Source organism: Mus caroli, chromosome 6 (genome assembly GCF_900094665.2).
Source record: "Mus caroli chromosome 6, CAROLI_EIJ_v1.1, whole genome shotgun sequence".
NCBI lineage: Eukaryota > Metazoa > Chordata > Mammalia > Rodentia > Muridae > Mus > Mus caroli.
The window spans coordinates 60,043,028-60,062,529 of NC_034575.1; the positions used below are offsets into that span (position 1 = coordinate 60,043,028).

Genomic DNA, 19,502 nt, shown 5'->3' on the forward strand with positions numbered 1-19,502 from the left:
TATATATATATATATATATATATATGTGTGTGTGTGTGTGTGTGTGTGTGTGTGTGTGTGTGTGTATTGCTGATAAGTACAAATTAAGTAATATTGGGAAAATGTTGATTTGAACTTGGGCTCCTCATTTTTTTTAGCTGTTAAGACACAGCTCGGGAGGAGAGCTGGTCTGTTATGTGCTTTAAGTCAATTTTCCTCAAAACATCTCCATGTATTTTTCTCATTTTGTTTTCTGCTCACTAGTAATCCACTAAGCTAGGATACAGCTTCAGGATTCTCAGTTCTCCGTGTACTTTTGATACATTTGATAAATTAGTGCACCTGAAGTATTTTGCATCCCTCACCATTAGGTACAACTGTGTGTGTGTGTGTGTGTGTGTGTGTGTGTGTGTGTGTGTGCTGTCTCTCCAGCCTTTTCTATTTCTGGATCCTCTTTTGAATTATGACAATTGAAGTCAAGACTTTTACTTTTTGAGGTCACACATGTCACCACTGCATAGAATGTTTCTTTCACTGCATAGAATTTTCATCACATAGAGTGTTTTCCTCAAATATTTTATTTGCCATAAGAATTACTTAGGCTGGGGAAGATGGCTTAGTGGGTAAAAGCAATGACTGCTAAAGCTGACCATCAAAGTTGATCCCTGCCAGTCAGTAGAACAGAATTGACTGCTTCAACTTTTCCTCTGACCCCTTCATAGGCACTCTGTGGCATGCACACACACACAAAAAATAGATGTAGAATATTAAGAAAAGAATGAGATTTAAAAGTTACATCTTAGGTAGTAATTCATTATGACATTATATCAGTTCAACCTAATTTAAAATTTCACTGATTTCTTATGCTTCATCCTAGTATATTATTCTTGATTCGTCACCGCAATTCTGCCTTCATCTCCTCTATATTCTTTGTAATCTAGTTTATAAAATATATCCCAAAGCTGCTCCATTTTTCTTTATCTTTGCCTCCAAGCCACCTACGCTCTGCCACAGGCATCTGCCAGAGCCTTCCTCTGTGTTTTTTAAGAGACTATATTGATTTTTTAAATTTCTATAATCACCCTCCCTTTAAAATTGGTTACCTATACAGTGCAGAGTTATTGCTTAGATGGATAGATGGATGAATAAACAGGTAGGTAGGTAGGTAGGTAGGTGATAGATAGATAGATAGATAGATAGATAAATAGATGACAGACAGACAGACAGACAGATAGCATGGATTCGCCCTGGGTCTTATTCTGCTTACAGAGCTCTCCATCACATTCAAAATAGAGTCTAAAATCTTTGATGTGGTTGTAAAGTTCATGTGACCTGCACTTTGCCTCTCTCCCTCTCTCCCTTTCCCCGTTCCCTCTCCCTCCCCCCTCTCTCCCCCTCTCTTTTCCTCTATGTTCCACCAATGACCTTTTCCTTTGTCAATACCCCAAGCTTAGTGCCATGTCAGGATCTTAGCTGCAGACATTTCTCTGTACGGGATGCTCTTTCCTTTTGCCTTTGCTTCTCTGGCATTCTCTTTATGTTTAAATCTCAACATAAATGCCATTTTCCCCATGAAACACTCTAAATACTCAGCCTGAAGTTGCTATCACCATGTGTTCTTTAATACAGGCCTATTCTAATTTTCTGCACAGCAATGAATAGCAGCCAACATTGTTATCCTGTTTATATTTGAGTGCCATTTATCACTCTGACTACAATATGCACTTCATGATATGTCTCCAAATGAGTTCCTGATATATACCAAGCACTCATCACAAAGATGCTGAATTAAAAATAGTGAGTGAATATCAATGCTATTGTCTTTTTAAGTAGCTTTTGCATTTGTACAATATTTTGTTATCATTGTTGAGTCCCTATATTACCCTGCTCAGTTTGGGGTACTAAGTTAGCGATTGGCAAGTCATTTATTAGCAACTTGGCTTTTTAATGTTAGCTTTTTAATAATATTTCAGGTTTGGTAACTTCACGTTTCAGCTAAAGTAAGTATAAAGTCAAATTGAGGGTGTGTGTTGCTATCTCCTCTTCTCTGCTGACACGTGCTGGGGCTAATGTCCTCTGCTCCATCTCTGCTTCATTTCTGCAGAGAATGAGGTGTGAAGGGAATGGACTGCTTAGGAACATTGCACAGGAAACCACTTTCATTCTGCTGCAAACCAAGAGAAAAAAAAACAGCTTAGCTATCAAACATAAGCAAGAAGAGCCACCAAGTATTTTCTCCCTCTCCACAGACTCAGTTATTAGCTGTTTTCGAGATAGCAGGAACTCCCCCAGTTATCTTGCATCCAGAGGACATTTTGACAGGAAGAAAGCATCTTCTCTTTTGTGTCAGTGTTACTTTTCATTATCCTATGCATCGTTCTTGGACTTGGCTGTATCTTGTGGTCACCCATCCACTGCAGTTTAAATCTTCTTTCATTTGGTAAATTAAGTCTGGTTTCCCACATCAAAGACTATGGCTATTTATGGTGCATTTGTTTTGGTCATTTCTGTTGTTATTGTGCTCTTTTGGGCCTTAAGAACAGTGTGAAGGCAGGGTTACTTACTTTAAAATAAGTTCTTCTTTCAAGTAGTTCTGATTCTTGACCATTTAAAATTAGAATGCCCTTGACTTTGGCCCTGTCACGAACTGTGCACCAGGAGGATCCAAGCGGATGGATGACAGCATGGAAACTTTATTTGAATCTCTGGCAGGTTTTAATTTTACAGTGCTTTTTAATATTAATTCAATTTCCCTTCAGAATGAAAGTTGGCAGTCACTGGGGGAAGTGCTTGAGGATGTTGGAATCACTGGTGTAATGAACTCTAAAGCCCTTCATAATTGTGGCACTATGGAGTGACAGCAGATTCACTTAATAGGAATAAATCCACAAGGGACAGTCTTTGCATGGGAGTGCCATTCTCACCTGCTGAGACCACACCACAGGACAAACCAGGAGCCTCCTACTGCATTTCTTTCTTTTTACATATGGAAATTCCAAACTGCAGTGCATTGATTTCTTGCTTTAATATTCAACCAAAGCAGGGGGTATTTTTGGATTTTTTTTAAACAAACAATCAACTAACTTCAGTCAACATTTTTCTTCTTTGAAAAGACAACAAAATCAAACCACTTCTAGGAATTTAAACATTATTGTTTTGCATTTCTGCCTTGAAGGGACTTGAGCTCCAAAAGGCAAGCTCTGGCACACTATGGTGACTAGCCTCCTTCCTCACTTCCAGCAGGTTGGCGCAGACACAAGAAGCAGTCCTTAGACCAACGTGACATTTTCCTTTCAGCTAGATTAGTCACTTAAATACATTATCACATGTGTTTGGATGATGTGGATAGAAAAGCAAATGCCCTCAAGTTTAATAATAGAAATTTAAATTACTAAATATTTGCATGAAAAGAAAATAACAGAAATCTTTGTGGCATACCATTCCTTAAATTATTCTCACTCAATTATAATCATGTACTTTCTACTCTCTGTAATTAAACATTAAATTTCATTTATTCCAGATGCATCTTCTTCAAGTCATTCAGGATATTCTTCCCTTTGTGGTGCTTGGGGGTTGCTTTGAATTTATTTCAAGTATAAAATAAATCTCCATGTGGGTGCTTTAAAACTGTATCCTTTGTGCAGCGTGTTTACATCAGGAATTTGATCTTAGGTTTTATAGCACAGAATGGCTCTCATCACCTGATGCCGTTCTTTACAAATAAATTCACATTTCTGTAAAGATATTGCAGGCCTTGATTTCCATTGTGAGAGGTTGGATGAGTTTGTTTCGATTCTAGTAACACCACTGAAGAGAGCTATTGATGGCAGTCCTGAGAAGGCTGTATGGCCAAGGAGGAAGCTCTGTGTCTTCATTTATATCATGCTGCCCCTTAGTCAGAAATATCACAAAACACACAGTTCTTATTTACCAGACTTACCGATCACCCCCAACAGTAAGCTAACTAACAGTAGGTCCACTGTATAGTTTGTAGCCAATTTGACCCAAGCTGGAATCATCTTGAAAGTAGTGAGCTCAATTGAGAACATGCCTCCATCTGATCGACCTGTAGGCAAGTCTTTGGGAACATTTTGTTGATTAATGATTGACCAGGGTAGGGCCCAGTCCACTGAGAAGAGTGATACCCCAGGGTAGGATGCTCTTGGTTATGGAAGAAAGCAAACTGAGCGAGCCATGAGAGGCAAGCCAGTAAAGAGCATTGGTCCTTCTATGGCCTCTATTTCAGTTACTGCTTTCTGGCTCCTGTCTTGAGTTCCTGCCCAGACTTCCCTTCATGATGGAGCATGGTTTAGAGTTATTAGTCAGAGGAACCCTTTCTTCTACAAGTTGCTTTTGGTGATGTGATGGTGCTAACCGCAGCTCTAGGAAGCAAACTAGGACAGTAGTCTACAAATCCTAAAGGCAAGACTTCTAGTTGCTTGAAATGGTTTCTACTCAAGATAACTGTTAGAATTTGTGATTAAATTCTGTTGGCTATGTTTGTATAGCAAAACCTCATCCAGTTTATTTGCTTTTTATCACTGTTTAAACAGGTTAAGTAGTAAACGGTGTTCACCAAGCAAGCCAGTGACAGGTGGGTGGGTCTACCTTACATAATTGCCAGGGCATTGCATGGACGGGCTGTACGGAGATGCTCTAGGTGCCTGGCTGCAGGTTTCACTTGTTTGCGCATGGAAGCCAGTTGTGATTTTTGGCTTATATAGTGTACTTTAAGATTTTACGTAGCTTTTTTCTGGCCATTTACCATTTCTCCAAGTTTGTAGGAAAGGAGGCTCCTAGGTCAGTCTGAATTTATTTTAACAACGCTAAAGGATACATAGGATACAAATTTGAAGGTCAGAATGATGGCTACGTTGGTAAAAGCTCTTGCTGTTAAGCTGGAAAGTTTGAGTGGGATTCCTAGGGTCCACATGTTAGAAAGAGAAAACTCATTCCCGAACACTGTTCTCTGGTCTCCACCCACTCATGCTACAACACACGTGCACCAAGCCATACCTACCCCCACACGTACACAAACAAATGATTGAATAAATACTAATCAATGAAAATTATAAAAGAATAAGAATTTTAAATTAGTGCCAAATGTATTAGACTCAACAGTGCCTCTTCAGTTTCCCGTTAGCTGCCCTGTTCCTTAGTTTTATAATGAAAGCAGCTCCTATCTCCTCATTGGCTGTGACTGGAGCAACGTCGCAGCAGTTAAGAACGTGCACCACTCTCTTTGAAAGCCTGGCTTTGGATCCCAGAACTGACATCAGGCGACTCACATCTGCCTATAACTGTAGTACCATTGGGTCTGAGGGTGAGTCTTAACTGGCCACTGAGGGGGGCCTGTACTTATATTCACATATCCATTGTACAGACACACATATCCCAATAACTGAAAATGAAGCATCTATTTATTCATTGTCTTATTCTTTAAAACTGGTCTTCACTTCATCCCATGCAATCTGCATTCTTCATAGCAAAGGTGAAGAAGATGACGTAGATGCGAGTCTGCACTGAAGTTCTAAAGCAAACTGTCATCACAGTTTGCTTCACTGGAGGGTTTGCCCTCTCACCATGCAGCAGCAGCAGATGCCACATTTTATACTGAACACACTATTCCTTTAGGACTGTGCCTCATTGATTTTCATGTCTATGTCAGCTATCTGTACTCATACATTTCTACACACTTTGACCTGAAGAATATATGCATGTGCATACAGCACACAACTAAATATAGATCTTTCGGTACACTAGTCTTGGACCCTCCTCATCTTTGTCAGTATAGAATACATGGTGATCTTGAGATGATATTTCAGAAACAACTCATTTCCTCTCCTCTGTTCCCAAGAAAGAGCTAGATAGAGATGGGGATGGAAAACATGATGGAGATGAAGATGGAGATGGAGATGAAGAGATAGTGATAAAAATAGAGGTGGAGTCAGGGATAGAGAGGGAGAAAGAACTAGAGATGGAGACAGAGATGAAGTGAAGGAGATGGAGGGGGGGTGGAAGAGGAGAGGAAAAGAGAAAGAAACCTTTTCTTGTAACTTTTAATCTGACACATATTGTCCTTCCAAAATATAAAATTATCTCATGTGTCTGTGGCCTATAATCCCAAAAACTTTGGAATATCCAGACACCCAAATTCTTCCCTCTCCTGTCTTCACAGGATTTAAAGGTGAGTACTGTTTAAGAGAGAGGCTTTTGACAACATAGTCACTGGCAGAGATTTGTTAGAATCTCTATGGTCCAGGCATTAGAAATTTTCAGTCCAATCATGTTAGTGACCCTACTTGGTATTTAAAACAGCAGCATGCTGTTTCTGGATTGTTAATAGTCATACAGCCATGCTGACTTTATTAGTGCAGTGTATGATCATGCTTAGTTGCATATGTATCTGTATTTGTATACATATATGATGTAGATGTGGAGCCATCCTGGCAACTTTTTACATCTGATTGAGCTACACATACTCTGTGAGAGAAGGATAACAAGATTCCTTGCTCCACATGGGCACAATCCCCACATTATCCACCAGATGGCCATGTAAGAAGTCATTCTGAAAGTGAAATTCTGATGAGGGGGGATTTAAATATTGTTGCGTGGGGGCTTGTATTGTTTTATTTGAGGGAGGGGAGGGATGCTATTTTTGTTCCTGTGAGACAACAGGTCTCATTGTCACTTAGGCTAGCCATAAACTGGTTATGTCACTGAGGGTGACCTTGAAGTCCTGACCCTCCTACTTCTGTCTCCCAAGAGCTTCATGATATGTATATGCCATCATGACTGGCCTGATCACTGTTACTGAATTCAAACGTCAAGGCTGTGGCTATGGACATGCAACAAAGAGAAGCAAAAGAAGTTACGCCATTAGAGGGCACTTTTGTAATTTTAGAAGTCTGTTCTTAGAGACCGACTTAGCTAGGCTTCCTCTGAAGAGGGATGAATTTACAGTTGTTTATTTAAAGTGGCATGAGAGCAGGAGAAACTGTTGGGGGAAGGAAGGGGCCAGGAGAATGGGAGAAAAGAGTAGGGAGGCCCCGAATGATGGAAAAGTGTATTAGTACATGTGAGAACCTGGCAACAAAACCTACACTAAGTTTTGTTTTTGTTTTTTAATTGAAGCTTCTAATTCTTAGAATGAAACTTTTACAGAGAACACATGGGTTAAAGAGCTATAAAATTTTAAGACATCCATTTAAACAATCTCTACATAAGTCCATTTTTGATCAATGCACATAAATTATGAATTAAATTCTGCATATTATGCTTACAAAGTAATGTTTGATTACCTTTGGCGCTTTCTCAAAACGAATTTTGTGAAAAAATAAATCTTGTCTGTAATCAGGTAAAATTGAAGAAATTACTGATGCTCGTCAGGGAACATTCTCCTACTCAATTACTTCATGTTAAAATATTGGGTGTTCAGTGAATCAGACAACCTGAGTTCATTCTCTAGAACACAAATGGTAGAAACTTCCACACAAAACAAACAAATAAATGTATGCTCAAAATACTGAATGTTGAACCATAGTGTGTGATATAATATAAATTCCTGTGTTTTGAGGTTAATTTTAAACTCTTCTCTGAAAAACCAGTCTGCCCTGCTCATTATTATAGACATGACAGTTATTGATGGGTACAGATATGTAGGAAGGCTAGGTATAGTTGATTGACATGACAATTATGATGGGTGTTAGAAACCAAAAGCATACCTGATAGAACTATATTAAGAAAATATGACATTTTGATAAATAAAAGAGGAAACTTGATGTAGATAAAGGTTGGATAGTAGACATCAAATCACAGGTAGTAGAAATAATACTGAAGCTTTTATGGCAAAGCAGAATAGCTATGTGCTGAAATAATTCAGTAAATGCATCCTAAGAACTAGAAGAAAAGGTCTAAAAGTCCCCAACATAAAGATATAATAAATGTTTAAGGAAATATAAATGCCAATATTCTGATTTGATCAGTGTATGTTATATACATGCATCAAATTGCCATACTGTTGTTTGTCTTAATTATATATAATTGTTATATCCCAATTTATTTTTTAATTTTAAAAACTTAGCTTTGGACACTGACAGGACATCTTCAGTAAGGATTACATTGGCTTCTGTCACAATGAAGTGCCTTCTTTCTTAGGACTCAGGGAAGTTAATGTCCTTTCATTTCAAAACATTTTGTTTAATGTCTGAGGTTCTAGTAAATCCATTCTCAAACTTTTGAAATAGTTTAAAGGAAACACAGGAGTATTGCTTCAAAATTGTGAGAGAGAGAGAGAGAGTGTGTGTGTGTGTGTATGTATCTGAGACATGTGCTACATCATTGATTCTGTGTAAACGAAGAGTTCTGCCTTATCAGGAAGTTTCCTAGCCGCCCCAGGATCTGGCTTCAGGAGTAATTGAAAAACTTGTTTCTATTGCCCAGGATGGAGCTGTTCTACTGGTGTGTGCTGTGCCTCCTGTTACCACTCACTTCAAGGACCCAGAAGCTGCCCACCCGAGATGAGGAACTTTTTCAGATGCAGATCCGGGATAAGGAATTTTTTCACGATTCATCTGTGATTCCAGATGGAGCTGAAGTCAGCAGTTATCTCTTTAGAGATACACCTAGAAGGTACTGTCCCAGTAGAGCTTGCTGATCAGTGTCATAAAAGAGTCTACATAGAAGACAGGAAGCTTTCAAATGGAGTTTTGAAAGTCAACTTATGAACAACATTGTGTATTTTTTCTAAGTAAGACAGACATAGTGGCCATGCGATTTCTGCTCATTAGGTGAGGCTGGCTGGGTCTTCTTTTTTGTGCTCTCCATTTAAGTGCAAGAGGCAATGCTGGTATTCATATTTTGAAATGATTGCTTTCTAATTTCTAGGATAGTAAAAGATTCTAAGACAGGTTCTGTAGGAGTGAACTGGAATTACTTCAGCATGATAGTATAAGGAGATATGAAATACTGAGAAACTCAAATACTGAAAAACTGACAACTATCATGTCTTTCACACCACCATAAGCAACTGGGCTTCTGTTCTGTTTCTAATTATGTCTATCTTAGAAGTTAGACACCTATCTTTCACTTACTAATTTTTTATTTTTGACTTTTATTTCCAAAAAAAAAAACATTTTAAGGCCCTTTGTATCTCCACCTGAGTGAACTGTTTGCTTGAACTTGTTAGGTAGAGTTGTAGCTCCAAGAAGAAATGTAACTTCTGAGTTGGGGTTGGAAAGTTGTAGGTGCACACAGCCACGCTAATGTTCTACCTCAGATGGTTGTCTGGAGGAGTAGAAAAAGACACCAAATGTACATGTTGTTCTCATGTTTACATATCCATTGCAAGGGTGGGTGTTTTGTGGTGTTCATCCCTCCTCATCTGTGCTTTTCATCCATCCATTTCATTTCTGCCAACCTTCCTAGGGATTACATGTCTGAACATACAGACCATATCCTATCACTTCTGTTTTGTGCATGCTTAATAATGGATGCATGGCATATTGCTGGTTCAGTTTCTCGCTTATCACTAACTTGAGAGCTTTTAGAAGGAAGTGTTACCTTAGGGATCTCCTGCTGCTGCACATGCACAGGATCACCTTGAGCAATGCAAACATCCTCCTGTTTGTTAATAGGTATGGTTTGTCATCAACTTACTAACACACCATTGCTTAGCTAAGGAAAGAAACTGCTCTCTGAAAGCAGCTAACAGATCAGCTTGGTTTTGCCTCTGGCATTACTGTCCTGTGCTGCTCAAAATCCAAGAAACAAACCATGAAGTTCCACACACTATTTGATACTGTGTCTCCTTTTCTCTGTGATATGAAAAGGCTCAACTTAATATCATCTCTGCTAAAGGATTAAAAAAAAAACCTCTTCAGAAAGCTGGCAGAATTAAATGGCAAATATTTTGACATGTGTATGGGTGGCTATGGTAAGTGGTACATCAGACTTTACATAGTAAACAGTTAAATTATCCACCTGTCCTTTTAGACGATTGTCCAGTATTATTTTTAAGACATTGCATATGTTTAACATGTTCTTCATTCTGTCTTCTCTTGCTCCACATCACCTGACATCTCTAAATTTACCTCTGAGTAGTGAAGAGAAAAACTTCTATTTTTGTTCAGATTTTATGTATTCAAATAGAAGCAGATTCTGGATAGAATATCCTCAGGCTAGACTAATGAGATTGCTGTTAAGATTCCTGAGTTAGCTCATTGACTTAGTATTCATTCATTCAAAAAATGTCTAGTGAGTGCTTGCTCTATGCATAAATCTGTACTAGCATGCTGAGAACAGGGATGTTACAGTGACAATGAAAATGAGCCCTAAGTGGGCCTTGGGGGAATGGGAGATGAAATAACCACACAGATGCAGTAGGCACAAATTGCAATAAGTGTGACAAGTGGAGACCATAGGCCCCAAGAGAGAGTTTGTAAACCTCTTCTGGAATGAGTGAGGAAAACATTTCTGAAGAGGTTGCATCAAAATATGAGTAGAGCATAGCGGGGGTTCTGAAAAAACACACCTCAGAGACCCAGGAATGGGTAGTGATTTAGAGAACACAGGAGTCCTGTGTGGTTACAGAGACAAGCACAGAACCTGGTGAAGAAGGCAGGACCTCCCTGAGGAAGCTTGACCATGAGATCAGTTGAAGACTGACCCAAAGCTAAAATCTAAAGATGTGAAGAGGCTCAAAGCTGAAAAAGAAAACCTGTGGTTTATACGAGTACAAAACAAGGTCTGTAGAGGGGCATGGCAATGATTTGCCTCCTTCGAGGGAAACCTTAGCTTAAATATAAGGGCCTGACAACTGCTCTTGTGCAAAGGATGCTTCTGAGTTGTGCTTGGGGAATGGTGCATGGTGCCTGTGAGAGATAATGAGGCTTAGGCATAGGAAAGGAGCTCTGACGTCATCAGTGTTGGGTTGAGTTCTTCTCTTTCATTGAGAACGGGAAATTTTATATACTTCATTTTCAACCTGTGGTTCAAGTTGGAAAGTTGGTGGTTCTTGTTCTGGTCACCCAGTGTTTCACCAGGTTTAGAAACTTGGAACAGGGCTTTAAATAGAGATCGCTTCTGTTTCAATGGAAAGAATAGTTGGAAGTAATGAAATGATCTAACGGTGGAAATCACAATTGGTTAATTGTCTCAACAAATATTTTGAATTATTTCAGTGTCTGAATACATATCAAGGAAATAAATGGCTACTCTCTTGTAGCTGTCAGTCTAGTTGAGGGAGACAGAAAAATTACAAAGGAATAAATGAAACATAGTATGTTAGGTGTCAATAAGTACTTCAAAAATAAAAGGAAAGTGACACTCATTAGCAAGAAGGAAATCTTTTACATATGGAGTCCAAGTGGATTCACAATGATGCTGGAGTAGAGGACTGAAGGGAACACTTAAGGACATCCGGGCCTCTGTCTCAAGGAGGTCTGCTAGGTGAAGGAGGTTCAGAGTCCACAGGCAGGAGCTGGCATGCATGCACCACAGACCACAAAGCTCAGGGTGACATGGTGGCAAAGCACACACAGTTGAGGTGGATCAGGAAGGGACCTGAGAGATAGCATCAGCTCTGTGGCTTTTACTCTGTAACACACAGGTCTTGGAGGGTTTTGAGCCGGTGGAAATTCTGAGTTTGAGGTTTACAAAACCAGGAGCCTGATCAGGAGCCCACAGCAAGTCTCAGGCTAGAGGAACTGAAGATTTAGGGCAGCCAGGAGAAAGCAGTAGTGTCTGCATGTATTTCAGAGGCAACGTAAAACAAAGCAAAGCCAAAACAAACAAACAAACAAACAAACAAACAAATCACCATGAGAGACTCTAAATTGTTCATCTGGAGTGACCAGAAGTTGATCTACTGAAAGGGTATGACTATAGGGATTTAGATTAGATGCCTCAAGTTTGAAACGGCACTGTCTTATTGAAGATGGAAAGAGTTCAGGCTGGAATTTAAGCCTGAGAGTTGTTAACACGTAAGAGGTAAATTCAGGTGCCTGATGTGATATGGGAGCAAGTAGAGGTAGAGAAGGGACACTGCTATGAAGATCCAGGCTCAATAGAAAGATTGGATGCAGCAGAGGTGATCTGAGAGAGCAGAGTAGGAGCTGGGTACTGTTGTCAGCCTGGCCTGTGTGTTGGTGGTGGGCATGTGGAAAAGACTGACTCAAGGGATGCTGAGGTGAAACAGCATACAGGAAATGAAGCTCACCCACCTCCTTCCCCATAGAGCCTGTGAGCTAGCCTGAAGCTACCTACAGCACAAGGTTGCAGCCTATGAAAGGTAATTAAGTAAAATTATGAAAGAAATTTAGAGTTAGAATATGACCATTTTTATAGGTTACTGATATTTTTATTCTCCATAAAATATCTTCTGAGGTACCATGAAAAATGTCTGAGGTAAAAACAAAGAACAGAATATTTTGATTTTCTTTCTAATTGTTTAAAATTTTTTAAACATACTTAATTTGACAGAATATGTTGGTAATAAATATATAATGAATACACATGCTATGTTTGTTATCTTGCAAACCAAGGGTACTATGGTTTTAGGACTATGATGTTGGAAACTGTTTTTTTGACAGAACAGGTGACATGTCAGAGTACCATCAAGGTAACACAAATTTTGTCAAAGCACAGTGCTATAGGGCACGTAGGGAATGCTTAGTGGCTGTGACTTATTTCTTGGTGGGGGCCCCTACAGATGGACAAGAGTTCATCTTGAACTCTGGACAGTTGGTTGAATCTCCTTTTGTTACCTTCATTGTACTTGTTTGATATTAACTTTGGCTGCCTGTTTGCATTTGGACTTTAAACTTGTGGACTTTTAGGGTTTTATGTTTTCTCTGAAAAGTGTTAAATGAGTAAAACTGGAAACCAAGAGGCTTTTCTGGTAAGTCTTGATTGTTGTTATTAGAATCACCATAGGGTCTGAACTTTCCCATAGGTATTTCTTCATGGTTGAGGAAGATAACACCCCACTGTCAGTCACAGTGACACCTTGCGATGCACCTTTGGAGTGGAAGCTTAGCCTTCAGGAGCTGCATGAAGAGTCCAGTGCAGATGGATCAGGTAAGCAGCTGGATCCACCTAGCCTCAGAACTCTCAACAATGGTTGAAAGCCCTCTGAAACACGCAGCCTTCTACAAGTAAGGGAAACAATGCAGTTACACATGGGAACGGAGCTTGAAGTGAAAAAATGGCATGAGAGGATAGTGATTTATGTAAAGTAAAAGAGGCAAAGAGGGGTGTGGAGGTGAGCCGTTTGGGCAGCCTCAGTGTCTAGTCTCTGCAGGTCTGTTTGCTCACTTGCAGCATCTGAAACCCTAGGTGCTTGAGTTAAGTCTTAGATGTTCATTCTGGCTTAGTTGTTGTGGAGTCTAAAATCTTTCCATTACTGGCTTTGCGGCTCAGACAAGGTGAAGAATGTCTTTTCTCTAGGAAGTACCGGGTGCATCAAAGAAGTAGAGAGGCATTTAGCAGTGTTTAATGGCCAGAGTGAAAAGCAAGTTAGTAGAAAAAAAGAATCAGTCACCTAAAGATGACAGAGAGGGTGGAAAGTTGATAGCAGAAAGCAAGTGAAAAACAGCTGTAGCTCCTTCTAAGGGAATCTTAACTGAAAGATAAAGGCCTGCCCATTGCACCTATGAGAAGCATGTTTGTGAATTATAGTACTCCCGCAATCTTGGAAGAGCCCATGGGCAAGCAATAAGACTTCTAGTACAGAATCTCTGACATTAACAGATGTGGTAGTTCTGTTCTTCCCAGAATTGTAGAATAAGTTCATTCTACACACTTTTAAATTATGGTACGAAGCTGAAAAACAATTGTTCACTCTGCTCACCAGTGTTCCACCAGATTATAGAAATTGTATGCTTATGTCTGCATTGTGTTGATGTTAACAATAGGCAAATATTTTTTAATGGGAAAAATAGACTTCCTTTGTACTGTCTTGGGAACCAATTCTGAACACTGATCCTTAAACACACTTACTGATGCTTCATGCCCTATATTTTAATTAGATCATCCAGTTACACTAACAGTCATGAAATTAGAATAATGGCTGACCATCTGCAAGCAACATGTTTGAATCATTTTGATTTACATCAGACTAACAGTCACTAAAATGTTTAGTCTTTGACCTAACTTTTTCTCTAACTGGATTCTGTCCCAAAGAAGAAATGTCTTGCTCATATATGGGCATCGTTTACAATAATAAAAGATAAACCGATAGTATTATTTTATAACATAATCAAAATTAGAGTTCTAAAAGGAGATTTAGAACCCTAAATCTAGATTCATATATGTATGACAATATATTGTATTGAATTATTAGTTGCCCCCAAAAAACGTGTAAGAGAAAAGACTGGAAAGAAGTACAGGAGTAAAAAGTGACTCTGCTGAGAAATTAGTGACCTTATCCTCATCTTGCTTCCATTGGTGCCATTGTCTCTGTTAGGAATATGCCATGCCTTCAACATGAAGATATGATATTTGTAAACATAGTCTAAGGCCAGCAGTAACATGCAGCCTATATTTCTCCCTTGTTCTTCAGGTGACCCAGAACTACTTGACCAGCAGAAGCAGCAGATGACTGATGTAGAGGGCACAGAACTATTCTCCTACAAGGGCAATGATGTAGAATATTTTCTGTCTTCAAGTTCCCCATCTGGTTTGTATCAGTTGGAGCTTCTTTCAACAGAGAAAGACACACATTTCAAAGTATATGCCACCACCACACCAGAATCTGACCAGCCATACCCTGAATTACCATATGACCCCAGAGTTGATGTGACCTCCTTTGGACGTACCACAGTGACTTTGGCCTGGAAGCCAAGCCCTACAGCCTCTATATTGAAACAACCCATAGAGTACTGTGTGGTCATCAACAAGGAGCACAATTTCAAAAGCCTCTGTGCAGCAGAAACAAAGATGAATGTAGATGATGCCTTCATGGTGGCACCCAAACCTGGTCTAGACTTTAACCCCTTTGACTTTGCCCATTTTGGATTTCCAACAGATAATTTGGGTAAAGATCGAAGCCTCCTGGCAAAACCGTCTCCCAAAGTGGGGCGCCATGTCTACTGGAGGCCCAAGGTTGACATTCAAAAAATTTGCATAGGAAATAAAAATATTTTCACAGTCTCTGACCTAAAGCCTGATACCCAATACTACTTTGATGTCTTCATGGTCAATACCAACACCAACATGAGTACAGCTTATGTGGGTGCCTTTGTCAGGACCAAGGAGGAGGCAAAACAGAAGACAGTGGAGCTCAAAGACGGGAGGGTCACAGACGTGTTTGTTAAAAGGAAGGGGAAAAAGTTTCTACGGTTTGCTCCAGTCTCCTCTCACCAAAAGGTCACCTTCTTTATTCATTCTTGTATGGATGCCGTTCAAGTCCAAGTGAGAAGAGATGGGAGGCTGCTTCTGTCACAGAATGTGGAAGGTATTCGGCAGTTTCAGTTAAGAGGAAAACCCAAAGGAAAATACCTCATTCGACTGAAAGGCAACAGAAAAGGAGCATCAAAGCTGAAAATACTGGCTACCACCAGGCCCAGTAAGCATGCATTCCCCTCTCTTCCTGAAGACACAAGAATCAAAGCTTTTGACAAGCTACGTACCTGCTCTTCAGTTACGGTGGCATGGCTTGGCACCCAAGAAAGGAGAAAGTTTTGTATCTACAGAAAGGAAGTGGGTGGAAACTACAGTGAAGACCAGAAGAGAAGAGAGCAAAACCAGTGCCTAGGACCAGACACCAGAAAGAAATCAGAGAAGGTCCTTTGCAAATACTTCCACAGCCAAAACGTACAGAAAGCAGTGACTACAGAGACAATCAGAGATCTACAGCCTGGGAAGTCTTACCTGCTGGATGTTTATGTCGTAGGACATGGGGGACACTCTGTGAAGTATCAAAGTAAAATTGTGAAAACAAGGAAGGTCTGTTAGTTACCTTGAGTGAAGATCGGTAGAACTCCAGGAGAGACATGGAATCACACTGCTTGTAACTGACTACTCTCGTGATAAACAAAAGTTGTACTTGAAAGAAAGGGTAACAACATGTGTACATTGATGCTTGTCTAATGTAGCATGGAGACTTGTACTCACGCACACCTGTGGTACTTAGGGTCCATCTGTCTAATGCTGGTTAATGTCAAAAGAAGAGGGTATCTCAATGGATGCCACCCCTTGCTTTGACCATTGCATGAACTGCTTCTAAATTATTTTATTACCTAAAATTTTAAAATATGCCATTCGTTGCACACATTCACAAATGCAAATAATTCCTCTCTATAGATGTTAGGGGAAGTTTATATATAAATATATAAATATAAATTATTTTATAAAGTCTGTTTTAATTGTTGGTGTTTCTATTATTGTAAGCTATTAAATTCTTTCTCTGTTAAAGTATAGATCTAATCTAAGATCGTATCACCCTCTAAGCAGTAATATTGTTGTAAATTCTTATTTGTTCAGTAAAATGTTTAAATGCTGTCTGTATGTATCTCATGTAAAAAGTTGATATACATTATATTCATGTACATAAAATTAAGAATATTAGATTATTACACCGTTCGTTTTCCAAAGCAGTACTGTGGTATATTCAATTGCTTATCTGTCCTTAAAACTGTGCTTTTCTGTAAGTTGGCACCAAAATTTAGTCTTATTTAGTAGCTAGGAGGGAAATGTTGACTCTCTCAGTCTTTACTGGCATCAAGAGCTGGTTATTCAAGTCTGGATTTGGGAACTCAATGGGAGACTAAGAACTGTAATAGGCTTGTTTGAGCATAGAATAAGCCAAACACTATCAACCTGATAAGCGATCATTTTAAACATTTATTTTCCATTTGCTTAAATTTTGGCAAATCTTTTAACCGCTAGCTGAAGCAAGAGAGAACCTTGATTAGGACTTTCATCAGTCACAACACAACGCTACATCTGCTGCTTACAAGATTTATAAAACACTGCTGCAGGTAATTTTGAGTTTTCAACTGTTTTTAAAGGTAATTTTAGTGTAAGATACAAGTCTAGCAAATAACATTTGCAGGCTCTACCAAGGGAGCTTGGGGACACTTTTATCCTCTACAGATTTTACCTGGAAATTCCAAGGCAACATGAGACCATAAAAGCAAGCTTCAGAAATACTTGTAATTGTTGGTCACCTAAAACCATATGACTTTAGGAGAATGTTACTGCCCACCATCCCCTTTCCCACTTATAACGTTGAGGAAGTGGTAGATGTGGATACAATGACACTGTGAAATATCTTCTGTCACGAGAAGTTGCCATTTGCAAAATCCTGACCCTAAACCCTTACATGCTATGGCTAGAGTGAGGACAGGCGCAATGGTTCCTCTTTTTGCTGTCCACTGCATGCCGGCACAGATTTGCTGGTGAGAGTTCACCAGCAGCATTTCTATGGAGTATAGGAATACTGTGGCAGAGATGGCGTTATATATAGTTTCCCTATGACGTGTGCTCTGCTTACCTTAAGGGAAAGTACAAGCATTAAGGCATACCCTCTAAATCCTTGGCAGTAACTTTCAGAAAAATGGATCCATGCATGCAATGCAGGAACAACATCTGAAATAATTTTTTGGAAGCTGACAACTATATACCCAATGTTTTATTTGAGCAGCTTCAATAAAAGGAGAGACTGACAAATTAACACCCAGAGAAATTATATTCAGCTATAGATGTGAGAAAAGTAGCTTCCTAATGTTGCTGAGCAGCTTGTAAGTGGGACTACAGTGAATCAGATTACTGCTGCTTTGAAGGTCTGGGATCTTGGATACTGCCTAACTCTCAGCATCTGGGAACCAGGATGAACTGATTTTAAAACACTTTGAAATTTCTGCTAGGTGTGATAGTAGTTTCTTCCTATTGTGGACAAATACAGAAATCCTCTCATGACCCTAGGATAAAAATTGCCTTTTCCAACTAAGGAAAATTGAACACACATCATGAAATGCTTACTGCTCATAACAAAGGGAAAAGCCATGAAAATCATACCTCACTGATGTGCTAAGATTTCAAGAGCATCCAGTGGACTAGGAACAAGGAAGGGACTCATTCATTCACATTTTAGAAATAACTACATGCTTGCTAATATAAAAGCAAAACCTGGCCTACGCTAATCTCTGAGTGAACAATAGACACTGAGGGGGATGATACCCAATGCCATATGTAGACGGATATTGAGAAGAGAAGGTTTAGAGATATTTATCTCACTATCTTTCCTTTTCAAGTACAATGACAGAGAAAGAACAAAATATATTTAAAACAAGAGAAACAAAAAATAGAAAAGTTTTGCCCACACAAATGTATACCAGGAGACAGAGGCAGATGGAGTTCTGTGAGATTGAGTTCAGCCTGGTCTATTTAATGAGACCCAGGCCCACTAAGGACTACAAGGTGAGACTCAGTCCAGAAAAATTAAGCAAAGCAAAACAAACAAACAAATGGTTCTATAGTTGAAAGAGTTAAGAAAGTTACATCATAGACTCCAAAAATGCTTTCCAAATCCAAGTCATCAAATTTTGTTTGAAAAAATATTCATCCATAGGTTAGTTTTTAAAAGTAGTCTTATAGTGTAATTATTCTTAAGTTTCTTAAGAAATGTGACGTCTGTAGTTGATCACTTCAAAGTTATAAGAAAATAATTTTGAATATGAATTATTTCTAATGTATGTTTGCATATACAAAGCTAAGACTAGAAGTTTATTAGTCTATTTATTAATGTGTATGCAAACATACATTAGAAATACTTTGTCTACAAAACATAACAGAATTTTAAAATTAACTTGTAATCAGTATGTAAATTTTTATGTCTATGAATATTTTGCCTGCATGTATATCTCTGTAACACGTGTGTGCTTGGTGTCTACAGAGGCCAGATTTAGGTGTGAATTCCCTAGGACTGTGGGTGCAGATGATTGTAAGTCACCATGCGGGTGCTAGGAAATTTACTTCAGTTCTCTGGAAGAGCAGCCACTGTTCTTAATCGCTGAGCCATCTCTCCATCCCCTAATTCAGTTTTTAAAAATGCATTCAAAGATTAGAGCTAAAAGGCAATGCTTTATTTTGTTGCCCCAAACCCATCTGAAGTAACTAATATTTCTATGTCCTGAAATGATGATCGTTCAGGTTAAACTGACAAATTTTAGTTTAAAGTGATGAATTCAAGGTACACTTATTTCTTCCTTTAAAAATATTTAAATTTTTTTTGTATATGTATAGATGTTCTACATGCACACATGTCGTCAGAAGCCTGAAGAGGGCATTGGATCCCTTGGAACTGCAGTTACAGATGGTTGTGAACTGACATGGGGATTTGGGGAATTGAACCTGGGTCTTCTGGAAGAGCAGCAAGTGCTCTTATCCACTGGGCCATGTCACCAACCTGATAACTTAATGTTTATTGATTACTTTGTGAGGTTGGATGTAGGTAATCTCAGTGAAATCATACACAAACACATTTTGACGAAGTGTGGTGATCAGGTGGAGTTTAGTCCATT

General features: G+C 39.1%; 1 protein-coding gene across 2 annotated transcripts in view; it reads left to right on the top strand.

Annotated features, from left to right (window-relative positions):
• Ndnf (neuron derived neurotrophic factor) overlaps positions 1 to 18,543 on the top strand; it is a 34,106-nt gene extending 15,563 nt beyond the window's left edge. The window contains exons 2-4 of one of the 2 annotated variants that reach the window (XM_021165797.1): positions 8,422 to 8,610; positions 12,932 to 13,056; positions 14,540 to 16,537. In XM_021165797.1, coding sequence (XP_021021456.1) covers positions 8,423 to 8,610; positions 12,932 to 13,056; positions 14,540 to 15,933 — 1,707 coding nt within the window. In that variant the 5' untranslated portion in view covers position 8,422 and the 3' untranslated portion in view covers positions 15,934 to 16,537. Of the gene's footprint in view, positions 1 to 8,421; positions 8,611 to 12,931; positions 13,057 to 14,539 lie in introns of both variants that reach the window. The other variant, XM_029478294.1, reaches the window with a different exon arrangement.
• Positions 18,544 to 19,502: the final 959 nt, after the last annotated feature.